This window comes from Clinocottus analis, unplaced genomic scaffold (assembly GCF_023055335.1).
Source record: "Clinocottus analis isolate CAN_PGR_092001 unplaced genomic scaffold, fCliAna1.0.p SCAF_27, whole genome shotgun sequence".
NCBI lineage: Eukaryota > Metazoa > Chordata > Actinopteri > Perciformes > Cottidae > Clinocottus > Clinocottus analis.
Window position 1 is genome coordinate 3,145,001 of NW_027176009.1, and position 13,804 is coordinate 3,158,804.

The following is a 13,804-nucleotide window of genomic DNA, read 5'->3' on the forward strand; positions in this document are numbered from 1 at the left end:
ATCTGCTTCTGAACCACTAAAATAACAATTATTGAGTTGATAAAATTGAGTTAATTATTTGTGAAATACCACAATGAGCAAAAATGCATTTGCATTTAAAAAGCCTCAAATAATAAAATATCAGAAACTTAAAAAAAAAAAAAATCAAAATAAGTGTTTTTCCTCAAGTTAACAGCATCCTCTATAATGAAGTTAGAGTTCTGCTACATTTACTAATGTATATAAAGCTTTCAAATGTCATGCAGCTGTGTGTGTGTGTGTGTGTGTGTGTGTGTGTGTGTGTGTGTGTGTGTGTGTGTGTGCACTCACATAAGTTCACACATTGTGGGGACCCATCTTTCTTATGGGGACAAATGCATGTCACCGTAATGTAAATCATTACGTTTCATGATGGAGACTTGGTTTACGGCTCGAGTAAGATTAAGTTGTGTTCACTTAAAACCAAGTGAATCATTCAACTTTATGAAAGCTGTTGTTTCCTGTTCAATGTATTATTCCTAACTTCCTAACTTGCTAATCCTAACTTGTGAAATTCCGTGCTGTGTTTCTGCAGCAAAGCCCATCAGTCTGGTGGAGAGGTGCTGGTGTCGCTCCACCCTCAACACGGTTCCTCAGCGGTCCATCAAAGAGCTAAAGTTCCTCCACACACCCAACTGCCCGTTCCAAGTCATGTAAGTGAATGCTCGTGCAATTACTTTGGTGATTAACTTGAAGAAATGTATTTCCTATTGTGTGTCTAATTATTTTTAGGATGCTGCCACTCAAGTGGATTCTTTTAGCCCTTGGTGTAGTTAGGTGCATTTATTAGCTGTGTTGGTCAGAGTCAGTGCTGCCTTTAGACCATCTCTCCAACTCGAGTCCAACTCTCTGACAAATAACCTTTTGGCTAATAGCTTTTCTGTTAACTTGATTTGTGGCTGATGCCCGCTGGGTGATTTGATATCTTTGCTGTGCCTGTGTGAGTGAGTGTGATCTCCCAGCATGAAGGTCTTTATGCTGATATGCAGTAAGGTGCAGAGAATCTTGTGGGGATTGAACAAATGATGAAAAATTTGAGCTTCAAGAATATATAAATCGTATAATGTAAGCGAGGATAAAACAACAGTTTCACTTCAAAATGCATTGAAATGCCTTTGAGCTATAAACACAGCTCTCAATACATCACCATTTCCCAATTCGCTTGAGTTTGCTCCATTTACTTTCCATCTTATTATTGATAATTACACCATTTTAAAGTTAATGCCACATGACATCTAATCCTTATTATTAACCTGGTGTTTAATTATCCGAATTTTGTTTAATGTGTTTTACTTTTTACAACTTTCAATTTCCCTCACTTTTGACCATTATTTGGTATGTTTAAACAAATGTATACTACAAAAAACGTGTGGCTAAAGTGAGAGTGGATGTGTGAGTGTGTGGTGTTAAAATTCTTCTTTTCTTTTCCTAATGAGAGGCCTGAGTTAAAAACAACACGATCCTCTCAGAAAGAGGAAAGCGGTAACGGCTTGAGCTCAAGGGGGACATTTATATTTTGCAAAGGAAGCAATGATTAAGGGTCAAAGTGATTGCCTTTGTATTTCTGCTGACCCCCTGTGCCCCTTATACACTTTTTTTTTCATAACCTGCCCAGCAACAGTGAGTATAATGTCACCAGTCTGGAAGACATTTCCTAAAAGGCCTCCTTTATTTGTTCGCTATAGAAAACGGGGCGGCAGAAGCCTCACAGCCAAATGGCCGAGGGGCTTCTGCCAGAAAGGGGAGGGGGGCTAATGACTGTTAGAAGGGGTGAGCGAATGGCAAAAGGTCAAAGAGACACACAGCGCTCCAGCCGGGACACAAACTCCCTCTAACCTCCCTTCCAGAAAAGTGCCAGAGGAGTCAAGAAGTCATTCAGACGAGGAGCTCTGATATCTCTATTGAGGCAGATGAAAGAAAGCCATGCAGTAACACTATACCCCCCTCACCCCTCTGCCCTGTGTCCCACCGTGCGCCCTCATCCTAGCCCCTCACCCGTACCAGCATGCTGTTGGTATTAACTTGCTGTGAAGTAATTACTACCTGCTGCTTGTGGAACTCAAATTCCAGCCAAGTCAATTAGGGTTTAGGCTCTCGGTTGGTCATCCAGACAAGCACACAGATAAACAGGATGAAGGGAGATACATCAAAACAGCAGAGGGCTCCCGAGCGGATGAGCCAGCCACCCCTAATAAAATAAAAGGGGAGGGGGTGGGAAGGGGACATCCCTGGAGGAAAAGCAAACACAGATCCTGTTACTGAGCTGTTAGTTTGAGGGATTTGGGGCTGGTGCTTGGATTGATGCTCCTGAACTGCTCTTTTAAGTTTCGGGGACCATTTGCTCATTTGCTCGCGTGTGCGCATCTAAATGGGGCGAGGAATACGGGAGGTGGCGTATTAAAGGTGTGTAGCGAGGGGACTGAGGAGGAGAGTGTCGGGGGTTCAAATTGAATCAGAGCGCGATGATAAGGCAGCAGCGAGGAGGCGCAGGGGAATGTGTTTAATTTGCAGAGCCGTGTGATGGAGAGATGGAGGGCGGAGAAGGAGGAGCAGTGAGGCGAGACACCTCCTGAGTTGTTGACTCTCATACGCGACCTTTTGCCACCGAGGTGTGAGATCCACATGTTTGGAGGGGGGTGAGACCCCCTCTCCCATTCACGCCAACAGATCTGACACTCTCAGCAGCGGCTGATAACAGAACCAATCCTCTTCTAAATATTTGGTTCAGCTCTCCATCAACAGGTCATCATTCACTTGAAGGCACAAGTGGTCCCATTTTAAAATCCCTGCGGCTCCCGAGTCAGTCCTATGCCGCAAGTTAGATCCCAAGCTAGATCCCGAAAATCTAATTTTCGTAGGAGCATTTATATTTGTATTGTTTTAATAGAAGGAAAAGTGAGATCACATTTCTCAAAATGTTTTTTTTTTCCTTCTCCAATGTATAGTGCGTCCCCTCTCAGGATCCCGGATCATCGGTGTCTTTTAAACGTGCATGACCGAAACGCTCTCCCCTACAAGCTCCACATCAAAATAGGGTTTACGGTGTTCTGTGTGCGGAGTAGCGACAGCTTTACAAGCTGCACAGTTCAGCGTGAGCCTCCTCGCTGGCTGTCCCTGAGTGGAAACAGAAAGCGGTGATTCTTCACCGCCGACTGGAGAGTGACAGCCTGTTATGTGCAGTAATCCTCCGCTTTGCGGCTCGGATGTGTTGTAAGATACGGTGAGGCTTTTAGAGCTTAGCTGAGGTGTTTCTGAGCTCAGCCTTCATAAACCATATCAGATATTGTCCTGACATATTGTGCTCATTTTAACATCCGAGTCCATTGATTTATTCAGCAGCAACCATAAATAGAGCAGATTTTATATTTTATGTTATGATATGTACTGTGTTTCTGGATTATTTTTTATATATTTCAAACATGCAGGTTAGCTTTGAATTGAGCAGCGTGGTTTTTTTTAAACTCTTGATATTGAGGTGACAGCTTGTTAGAAGTAATAATCCTCTGGTTTATACTGGGATGGGTTGTATGATTTTTTTGTGGGTTTTTGGAGATAAAGTTGAGCTTTCATTGAAGTGGGCTTTCATGAAAAATAAAATACATTATTTTGATGGATTAGTCATTCGTTAAAGGCATATTTTTTGGACAATGTCACCTCCCAACAATCAGTATAACTACCTGCTTTTGGGGAATTATAAATGTTACACGTGAATTTTAAAAGACCATACGTCCATATTTTACATTCCTTTCCACCATTATCTTATGGCTTTTTAGGTCATTTTCCCATATTGTAAGAAATTATCGTTCTCTATTAATTTCTGCACTTTATGCATCAACTTGCAGTGTAAATGTGGGACGACAAAGACATTCTGTGAAGTGAAACACATGTTAATGTACTTAAAAATCTTTACAGCCTGATTGATGTTGGTGTCAAAATTCTTATTTCATCTCAGGGGCATAAATCTATCAAATCTGAATATGCAGACAAGCATGTCTCGATTCACCGTGAGGACATCCTAATGATGTCCATGTGTATAACAAATGAACAACCATAAATTCATTTTGAAATCAATTGGAAAAATTTACTAAGATATGAATCCAGAACTGATGCGAATATAATTGTGTTTTTACAACTAATTTGGCATATTTTGAATTATATCAGTTTACCAATATATATATATATATATATACACACAAAATAAAGTGGGGTTCAATTTGTAACTCACAGCTGACTCCATGGTAACTTTATTCATCTCTTTCATCTGAGTTACAGTGTCAGACTTTTAAAAAAAAACTGCTTTGAAAATGGTCTGAAATCATCAAGTATAAAGTAATATAATAACCTTTATTTATATATTTAATTCATAGCTACTGCTAATCATATGGTCCTTAAAGATGCCTTATAATGTATCCCAACAGAATCAAACTAAAGCGAATCTGTTTTAATTAAACTGCCAAACATTTTCCTTTAGGTTTCTGTGTAATAACATAGATATAATCTAATATGTCCAACATCACCGGATGTTCGGCTGTGAAGGAAGCACCGAAGTCAAAATATTCTCCAGTCGTCTTTGAACCTGATTCATTTCATGCGAGTTTGGATGAGCCTGAAATACTTTGCTTTCTCTGTACCTCTGCTCCCCTGCTTCACGTGAACAACTGTGTACGTGAAGACATTTCGCAGAAATACTGACATCTAATCCCTCAAATCTTCTCCCTCCAACAGTGCCAAGCTGAAGAGCAACAGGGAGGTTTGCATCAACCCGGAGACCAAGTGGCTGCAGCAGTACTTAAAGAACGCCATTAACAAGTAAGAAAACACCCTCATCTCTGTGTGCGGACACCAGCATCGCTGACCGAGACAGAAAGGAGACAAAGCTCTCTTGCATGTGGAGTTTAGAAGAAATAAACCACTGTTACACATGGTCATCGGTCAGTTTCCCGCCGACATTCTCTCTCTGAAATCATTGACATGATTGATGTAAGAAAATGAGTTATTATCTGTGAATTATTAAGCATGAGGAAAGAAAAGTGATGAATCTGCCACTGGTGTGTCTGCTTCCTGTTTTTATCAGAAGCATGTTTCTGTGCCTTCATAAAGACGCTGAGTCATTAAAAGTCCATCATCTTTACCGCCTTAGTTCGCGCTCAGTTAATGTACCAAATCACGTAATTATTGTGTTTTCTACATGCTTCTTTTTGTATTTCTAATAGGCATTTTCCATATAATTATCATCACTAATTGCACATCTCCATCAGAGTTGTCCCGGTCAGATTGCAGTATCGTGGGTTTAAAACTTTATTCATAGTAAAAAAAATGTAAAAAGTGCAGCAGCTCATTCAATTTTTAATGAGCTATGCAGTTAAAATGTGTGCATTCCTCATAAAAGAAAAAGCTCCCGACATGTCTGGTGGTGATTATCACCAGGCTGCATGTCTGCTTCTGAAAACACCGTAAACACCTGAAGTACAATGTGAAAAAAATAAAATAAAGTCATTTCTGAGAATCTATATTGACCGTGTTAGTAAAGATGAATACAGAAGGGCTTTATTTAGTCTTATCGCAGTTTATAGAAGCCTGCATGTGGCACAGCACACGCTGTATGTGGAGATCCACACGCTGTATGTGGAGATCCACACGCTGTATGTAGAGATCAACAAGCTGTATGTAGAGATCCACACGCTGTATGTAGAGATTCACTCGCTGTATGTAGAGATCCACACGCTGTATGTAGAGATCCACACGCTGTATGTGGAGATCCACACGCTGTGTGTAGAGATCAACAAGCTGTATGTAGAGATCAACAAGCTGTATGTAGAGATCCACACGCTGTATGTAGAGATTCACTCGCTGTATGTAGAGATCAACAAGCTGTATGTAGAGATCCACACGCTGTATGTGGAGATCCACACGCTGTGTGTAGAGATTCACACGCTGTGTGTAGCTCCGTTACGCAGCGTAACTGCTGAGCAAACAGTGTCCAGTGGGTCACAAGGAGCCTCGTCTCAAGTCTGCCTTTTGAGCGTATTCGATGAGCCGTTACATGCAGCAAACGTGTGTAAACAAAACTTCGCTTACAGAATGAAGCAAATTGCAACTTGACTTTTTCTCATTCATCTCTTTTAAAAGAGAGACCTTTTCTTAGTCAGCATCACCTTGGTTCATGCTCTGTTACAGTTACATATGCACTGTTGCTGCCTGGACCTCCGACAGCATTTCTCTGGTGTAGTTAGCGCTACATTTATGTACTGCAGTCTTGAGGAGGAGGGGGTTTGGATGTTATTTTAATTTGAAGGGAAAGTGAGTGAAAATGTTTGCACAGTTTGAGTTTGTTGGTTTATTTAATGTTTGTTTTTGACCAGGCACGCCATTGTCAACTGACATGTGTGGTGTTTTAATGGTTACGCAGGACATCAAGTTTAATCAGTAGAATTGATTTAACTCCACAACAATTTTTCAGTAAATCAATTGGTTCTAATTCCCCGTACTGATTTCCCCATCTGGTCCAGGAAAAGAATAGAAACAATGACCGTATTCTCCATACAGGCTAAATAACACAGGTTGTCCATCTGTGTCTCTCTCCAGGGTGAAGAAATCTAGAAGACGCAATCACAAGAAAAACTAAACGCAAGGGAAGACATGCATGTTGTCAGGCATGGTATTCCAAACCTGGAGACCCCCCCCCTGTCACTGCTTTGGATAAACACGCTGTATGTACCTGTCCGCCTCTCTGGACCGCTTGCAGAACCAGCACTTCACCGCCAAACCGTGCCGTCTCGACCACCGCCACCGCCACCGCCACCGATCCCTCTGGACTCCCACGCAGTCACCTCCAACTCTCCCTGTTAGCACCAAGTGCAATTATATCTCGAGATAGCGGGACGCATGCTAATGTCAGATATATGTGTGTGAGTGCTGGGCATGAGAGCGTGTGTGGGTGTGTATGTGTGCAACATATGACTAACTCTAAATGTGCGTCTGTATATAGTATTTTCTCAGTTAACAGCCAGAGAGGAACAATTTGAGCTTTCAGTCTCACACAAGGCTTTCTGGGTAATGGCACCTTTGCGTCAAGGGAAAAAAATTAACCTGCATCGGTCTCCGAGAAGGAATTAAAATTGGGATTTTGTCGGCTTCCCTACGGTATATATTCATTATGAAAGAAGTGTTTCATTTACAAACACCAAAGGTCAATTCACTCAAGTCATTTTCACAGCGATATCTCAACGCATAAAGTTTTATACTCCGTGCCTGAGGGGTCAAGGGGCCGTAACGGAGGCTGTCCAGTGGGGTTAACTTCACGAGCAGTGACCAATCAGAGCCGGCCGTGCTACGACAGTATCTTGAATTGTCTTCACGCTTGCTCCAGCATCAGGAACAGAAGCGATGGAGGCTCACACACACTGCTAAGAAACAAGCACTGATTTCGTGGTGCTATATATATTCAGTATACGGGGGACAGAGCCATTGACATAATTATATTTCACTGTGTATTATATGCAAGATTCAAAATGTGATATTGTGACCTCTATCTTTTATGAAACACAATTTAGTTTTTTACCAGTCACAAGACATTTGAAGCGCTGTTGTTAGAGTTCATATGGAAAATGAAATGGAAAGCTGGTTTGATGTGAAGGCCACGGTGCCATAGTGTTGATAAATACTATAAGGAAGTTAAACACTTCTCAATGCATCATTTTTGTTATTGAGCATATCAGTAAACAGAGACCAAATAGTTTTAACAGTAAAACACGCAACTTGAAGAAACTGTGAAAGTTTGACTTTCTATTTCATTTATTGTTAGGAAATGGGAGAAGAAGATTGTTACAATTCCTAATTTGTTCAACTCAACAAAGGGACTAAATGTAAATGTATATCTTGACAAGAGAGCAATTCAACTGCAGTATTTTCATACCAACACCTGTCCTTGGTAGGAATGAAAAGCTAAAAAAAAAACTAGGGAATGTCCACTGTGGCAAAAAAGTTTTTGATTAGTCTTTTTATATATATTTGAGCCACTTTATTATCAGATGTGTGATTTTTAAATGTAACTTTTTTATTTTTATATTGTGTATAATCTTACTAAATGCTTTTTAATGCAATTTACAGTAGGCCGTAGCTACTAAATGAAGGCTAGCCCATAACATGTAACAAACAGTATTAAGCTCAATTTTTAAGATGTCATGCAATACACATGTAATGGTTTGTTACTGAACACTGAAAAACCTTTTTTTAATCATTTTATAAACAATGTTGCTATAAAAGAAAATCTGCCAATCAAATCAAACATCGTCCTCCTTGTTTGTTGTTGTTTCTCCGTGATTGTTTCCTTCTCGACCAACGCGAGACGTAACAATGAACTGAATCAAATATGTTCAGGTCAGCTCACAGTGATTGAAACAAAAGGTGCTGTCATTGTGTTGTAACATGTGGCAGGAAACTACTCGGCCCACCAGTCGCCCCCATTGAACACTCAATTCTATTTTTTTTTTTATAGTTTTACTGAGGTTGATGTATGATGTGTCAATAGAGCCTTTGAGCCAAAACTCAGCAAAACCTTTGAGTCGAGATCCCAGCGACCAACATGTGCTTTCAATCTGGACCCTCCCAGCACCCCACGGGCTTTCTCTTCACTTTCCCTCAACTGTTGCCATGCCGCAACAATTTCCCCCTAAATTAATCGAAGTCCTGTTGTTTGTGGTCATTTCTATGTTCAATGTTTTGTTTTGTTTTCCACGGTGTGTTTGCTGAGTGCCCGATCACTCGTGATGTCAATTTGTAGCGAATGGTGCAATAATCCTGCACGTGTCAGTCCTATTAAACTATTAGAAGTTAATGGACACTCATGTCATATGATTACACTCATTTGTTTCAACTCGTTGCTGAGTTATTAAAATGGTCCAGTTTACAAACGCACTGATATGTAATGGTAATGATAATTAATACATTCTTATTAATTGTGTAAATTCATAGCAAATCCACCATCTATTCTGAAAATAATTTCAAGAGTTATGAAGAAGATGATGTTGTTAATTCTGTCAACTTAAACCTTTCTCTGATAAAACCTGATAATTATCTAAATAAAAGGAACAAATACAGTACGTTAAATGTGGAAAAACGTTCCACACTGTTTCATTACTGATTGATGTTAGTGAGATTATTAAGTACAAGGTAATTAGTTTTATTAATCAGACTTGAAGTGCTGTTATGTTTATTGTTCCTCTCATTGCAGATCATATTTAGTGGGACTAAAAAGTGTCAGACATTGACATTGACTCTTGTATTATTGTGCAAATGGAGCATTTACAGAAAGTGTTTCTGTCTATTATTTGGACCAAATACAAATTCAGATTTACATTGATTGCATATTAATAAATCAAAACGGGTGCATGTCTTCTACTTTAAACCCCGAGACAATGTGAATTATATTTCTTTTGAGGCAGCTTCTGACACATTCTTCATATAACGTGAGATGTATATCGCTCTGTAAACTCTTTATAGACCAAGAGACGCTATTTGCACTGTGATACTCAAGCCATTTTTAAATAAAGTACCATGAAATAAAGTCATTTGTCTGTATTTTATATCTGACAAACTGTGTTTATTTGTTTAGTGAGAAAGACACCCTGGATGTGCGGTCGGCTTGTCAGGTTGTCATGGCGGTGCTGTTAGCGAACACATATCTGCTAACGCATCCTGCAGACATGGAGCAACATGAGCATCCATGTGGCGTTAGGTTTCTGCCAACCTTCGTGCCGTATTCATTTTTCTTTTAGCTTTAAGTGATCTTCCAACTCCGGAGGTAGATGACGTTAGACTTTCTTTACCGGTAACCGGTTTATTTTGGCTCTCAATCCAGTGCATTTTATTTAACCAGCCAAATATCACATTCGGATGAGAACTCCTTGAAAGGGGGAAAAAACGTCAGACACCTAAGAAAGAGCAACTGGAGGAATCACTGTCCCATGGCGGATGTAATATAAGTACCATGTGTACAGAGTAACCACTGTAATACAATTACAGTACAGACAATCCAAATGACAAACAAATATACATAGAATGTGAACATATATAAAGACAATTAATTCAGGGTGTCAAGCATCTTCCCGGTGTTGCCAAACCGCAGCTTGAGCCACACGACCTCCTCTCTGCATTATCTCTCTGAATGTAAGCTGTTTTGGGCTGTTGGTCAGGGCCACACAGTCTGTGTGCCACCGAGTCTCCCACAGGTTATGTTTATACGATATAAATATACAACAACAACAAAGGGAACAACTTTGTTTAAATGACTTGTTCTTTTTCGTCTCAAAATAACAGCCAAACATTTAGCTGGCAAGTCATTTCACAAGACAGGGAGTCATTTGGTTTAATGAGAATACCTCAAATGCAGCTCTGAAGTGGAAAATACCGAGGACTGTCATGAGGAGTTACATTCTCCTTTTGACGGTAATAAAAAGTGCCTGTGCCCCACCTCAGACAGGTGAGCTAAGTTGTACTACAGACCATGAAACCTCTCTTTCCACGGAGAGAAATAAATCACAGCAGACAGACTTCCTGCTGTGGGTTCAAAGACATAATCCAGCTCAAAAAGAGAGGCTTCACAAGGCCACAACCTCACACAAAGAGCCCTGTATTGCAAAGGAACAACCATTTTAAGGCATGATAAATAATTTCACGAGACTATCACTCCCAGGACATTTTCCACCTTCGAACTAAAACTACTGAGCTAATCTTTTCCCAGTAAAGGAACATAGAGGAAAGGCACATGCGATGGCCATTAACAACCCTGTGTGATATTCTAACACCTGAGATTTCAGAAGTATTCATTTGTGCTGGTTCATTACTCGCCCACAGCACCAGGGAGCCATGTCGCGTTATAAAGCTGTCAGCTCTAATAACGTGGAACTATGTGGAGCGGATTCATTTCATGGTACAGCTCTTACCTCTGACCTGCGTGTGGATATATACAAGGAACACGAGACATGCTTTTGGACGTGGACCAAGCAGTTTCGAGGGCAAGAGTTGCATGTTTGGCCCTTTTGGGCACATTCAGGAATGATTATGGGATTTATGTACCGTGCTTACTAAGCTGAGACCCGACTGTGATGGAGTTGGCCGACATATGTACAAAATATTTATCAGTGTGTATTTTTACTGACACGTTGCTCTGATCCAGGGCAGCAGAGCAATGTAGAGGTTTTTACAACGAGAGCGAGGCCTCAGGTCAATGTGTGAAATATTCTGAATAAAACTAGATAAAATATAACAAGGCAGTTGCGACCAATAAAACATGTCCAGTGGGATAATTAAGAGTCCGAATCAGATGTACGCCGTCCAATGGAGAACAATAAAAGCACAGCTTCGTGAAGATACGTATCAACATATGAAGCAACAGAGAAAATGTTAACACAAGTGGTCCAGGACCTCACACAGAGTCCAAGGAGAAAGCCAAGGACATATGATGAAGTGTGTGTAAGTGCACTGCCAGTACACAATTATCATACAACACAGTATAATAGGTCATAGTGTGTGCGTTCAGTCCGCTTATAAAGGACAAAAGGTGACGCATCACTTTCAGTCATTTATCTTTCATTAAAATCCAATCGATGGCGTTGAATGTATGTTCTTTAAGGTTCATCATTGTATTGAAGTTATCAGAACCGGTGTCATGAAGATGACTTTTACATGTGAAACCAACACTGAACCAAGCAGCACTGCCATACAGTGTCGTGCTGCTTGCATTGTCCAGAGCATGCTAAAGGCCCAAGCGTAGCTCCTAAAAATTGCATTCCCATCCAACTAAACTGCATTCTCAATTACGTTTCAGGGGAAACCTATTTCCTCCAAGGTGTCGCAGCTTTAGATACATGGCTGTGAATTGAAAAAAAAAAATCGTGGTTTGGCTGAAAATGAGTCAAAATGTTATCCAGAAGAAAATGTGTTTCCATCCAAACATAAGTAATGATGCAGTTTTGTTGTCTGGGAACGTACATTTTAAGAGGCCAAGAGGCGAAGCCAAGTGCACTCTATTGGTTCCTTATTGTCCCTTTTGTCTATTCCTGCAACAACGTTTGGAACTGAGTGACTTCAAACTTATCATTTTATTGTTTGCAATTGTCGCTCCAGACTAACGTTGCACCTGCACTGAGCGCAACGTTCAACGAAACACCCAAAATACAAGACAAGGGAGTGAAATAGTGACGAAATAAAAACAACGCTGCTTCGCTCAGCACACAGCAGCCTTCAAGTCAAATCAGCTGAGACAGAGACCATAAGCAGGTTGGACAACAAATTGACCGGCTGATTTGGTGACTTGGAGGTTGCGGGTAATCCGGTGTGATTTGAGGCTCTCAACCATACATCTTTGAACAACTTAATACCAGCCGGCTGAATGGAAGTTAATAGGAACCACGTTGACCGAACATGTTGCAAAACCACACACAGGGGAGTGTGTGTGTGTGTGTGTGTGTGTGTGTGTGTGTGCGTGCGTGCGTGCGTGCGTGCGTGCGTGCGTGCGTGCGTGTGTGCGTGCGTGTGTGTGTGCGTGCGTGCGTGCGTGCATGCGTGCATGTATCTGTGTGTCCATCGTTACTTGAGCTATCTGAGTGAGAACAAATTGATTTTTAGACCTTCAGAATGAGGATATTTATAGAAAGAAGAGACGTATCTTCAGAGATCTGTAGGTTCAGGTTAAATTTATGTTTTTTTTCTTAGGTTATGGGTTGGATTCAGGCATTTAATTGTAAAAGTTCATTTCAGAGCGAGGGGCTTAATGTCAATGATTGTCCTCACAAAGATAGGAGTACAAGGTTGTGTGTGTGTGTGTGTGTGTGTGTGTGTGTGTGTGTGTGTGTGTGTGTGTGTGTGTGTACGCGCGCGCGCGTGTGTGTGTGTGTGTGTGTGTGTGTGTGTGTGTGTGTGTGAGAGTGTGTGTGTTCGAAATCTGTCATTTCTTTGGTTTCTTGAAAAAAGTTACAGAATGAAAAGAAAGTCAAGGGAAGGAGATGCTAACATGATGTTTCCTGCTCATGATATGTGAACATGGACCTGAGGCTGAAAGATCAAGTTAACACACACACACACACACACACACACACACACACACACACACACACACACACACACACACACACACACACACACTGAAGAAAAACCCAAAGCCTATAGGAATATGGGTTAACTATTTGGCATAAGTGCTGACATTGTGCTTTAAAAGCAAGCACAAATGTACCTTCACAACTACAGGAAGTTGTGACAGTCAAAATGTGAGGATACAAATTCCTGGGTGATTTGCAAATTAAAAGTGCCACCCAACAAGTTCACATGGATAAACTAAAAACAGCAAAAAGAAAAGGCCTATTTCGGTGAGTAAAACATGTAATTATCAACTTTTATGAGCCTCTGGTTGACAGTATAAACAGGCCTGTGGCAATGCTTTGTTACTCTCATTGTACTTTTGCTAAACCTCCCAATCAGGATCTGCCCCACCGCAGCTTAGCAACAGGAGGAGAGAAAGAGATGTTTTCTCAACAACATAAATATATATTAGAGATTTTTTTTTTTTTTTTACAATACCTCCAAGTAGCTAGTTATACATGATTAAAAGTTTGAATGACATAAGATTTGTTTTAATCAAAAACAATATTTTCTTTTATTTGAGTAAACCAAAAGTAGCATGAATATGACCTAACACTGATTACAATAACGTAAGCGACCAAAATGTTCCAATGAACGGTCATGAACTGAAACCACACGCTTAAAGTTGCAAGATGAAAACACAGACAAC

General features: G+C 40.6%; 1 protein-coding gene across 1 annotated transcript in view; it reads left to right on the forward strand.

Annotated features, from left to right (window-relative positions):
- Window positions 1–9,563, forward strand: part of cxcl12b (chemokine (C-X-C motif) ligand 12b (stromal cell-derived factor 1)) — an 11,834-nt gene extending 2,271 nt beyond the window's left edge. The window contains exons 2-4 of the mRNA XM_068592379.1: window positions 554–671; window positions 4,744–4,827; window positions 6,604–9,563. Of these exons, the coding sequence (XP_068448480.1) occupies window positions 554–671; window positions 4,744–4,827; window positions 6,604–6,643 (242 nt within the window). The 3' untranslated portion in view covers window positions 6,644–9,563. The remainder of the gene's footprint in view (window positions 1–553; window positions 672–4,743; window positions 4,828–6,603) is intronic.
- The last annotated feature ends 4,241 nt before the right edge of the window (window positions 9,564–13,804 follow it).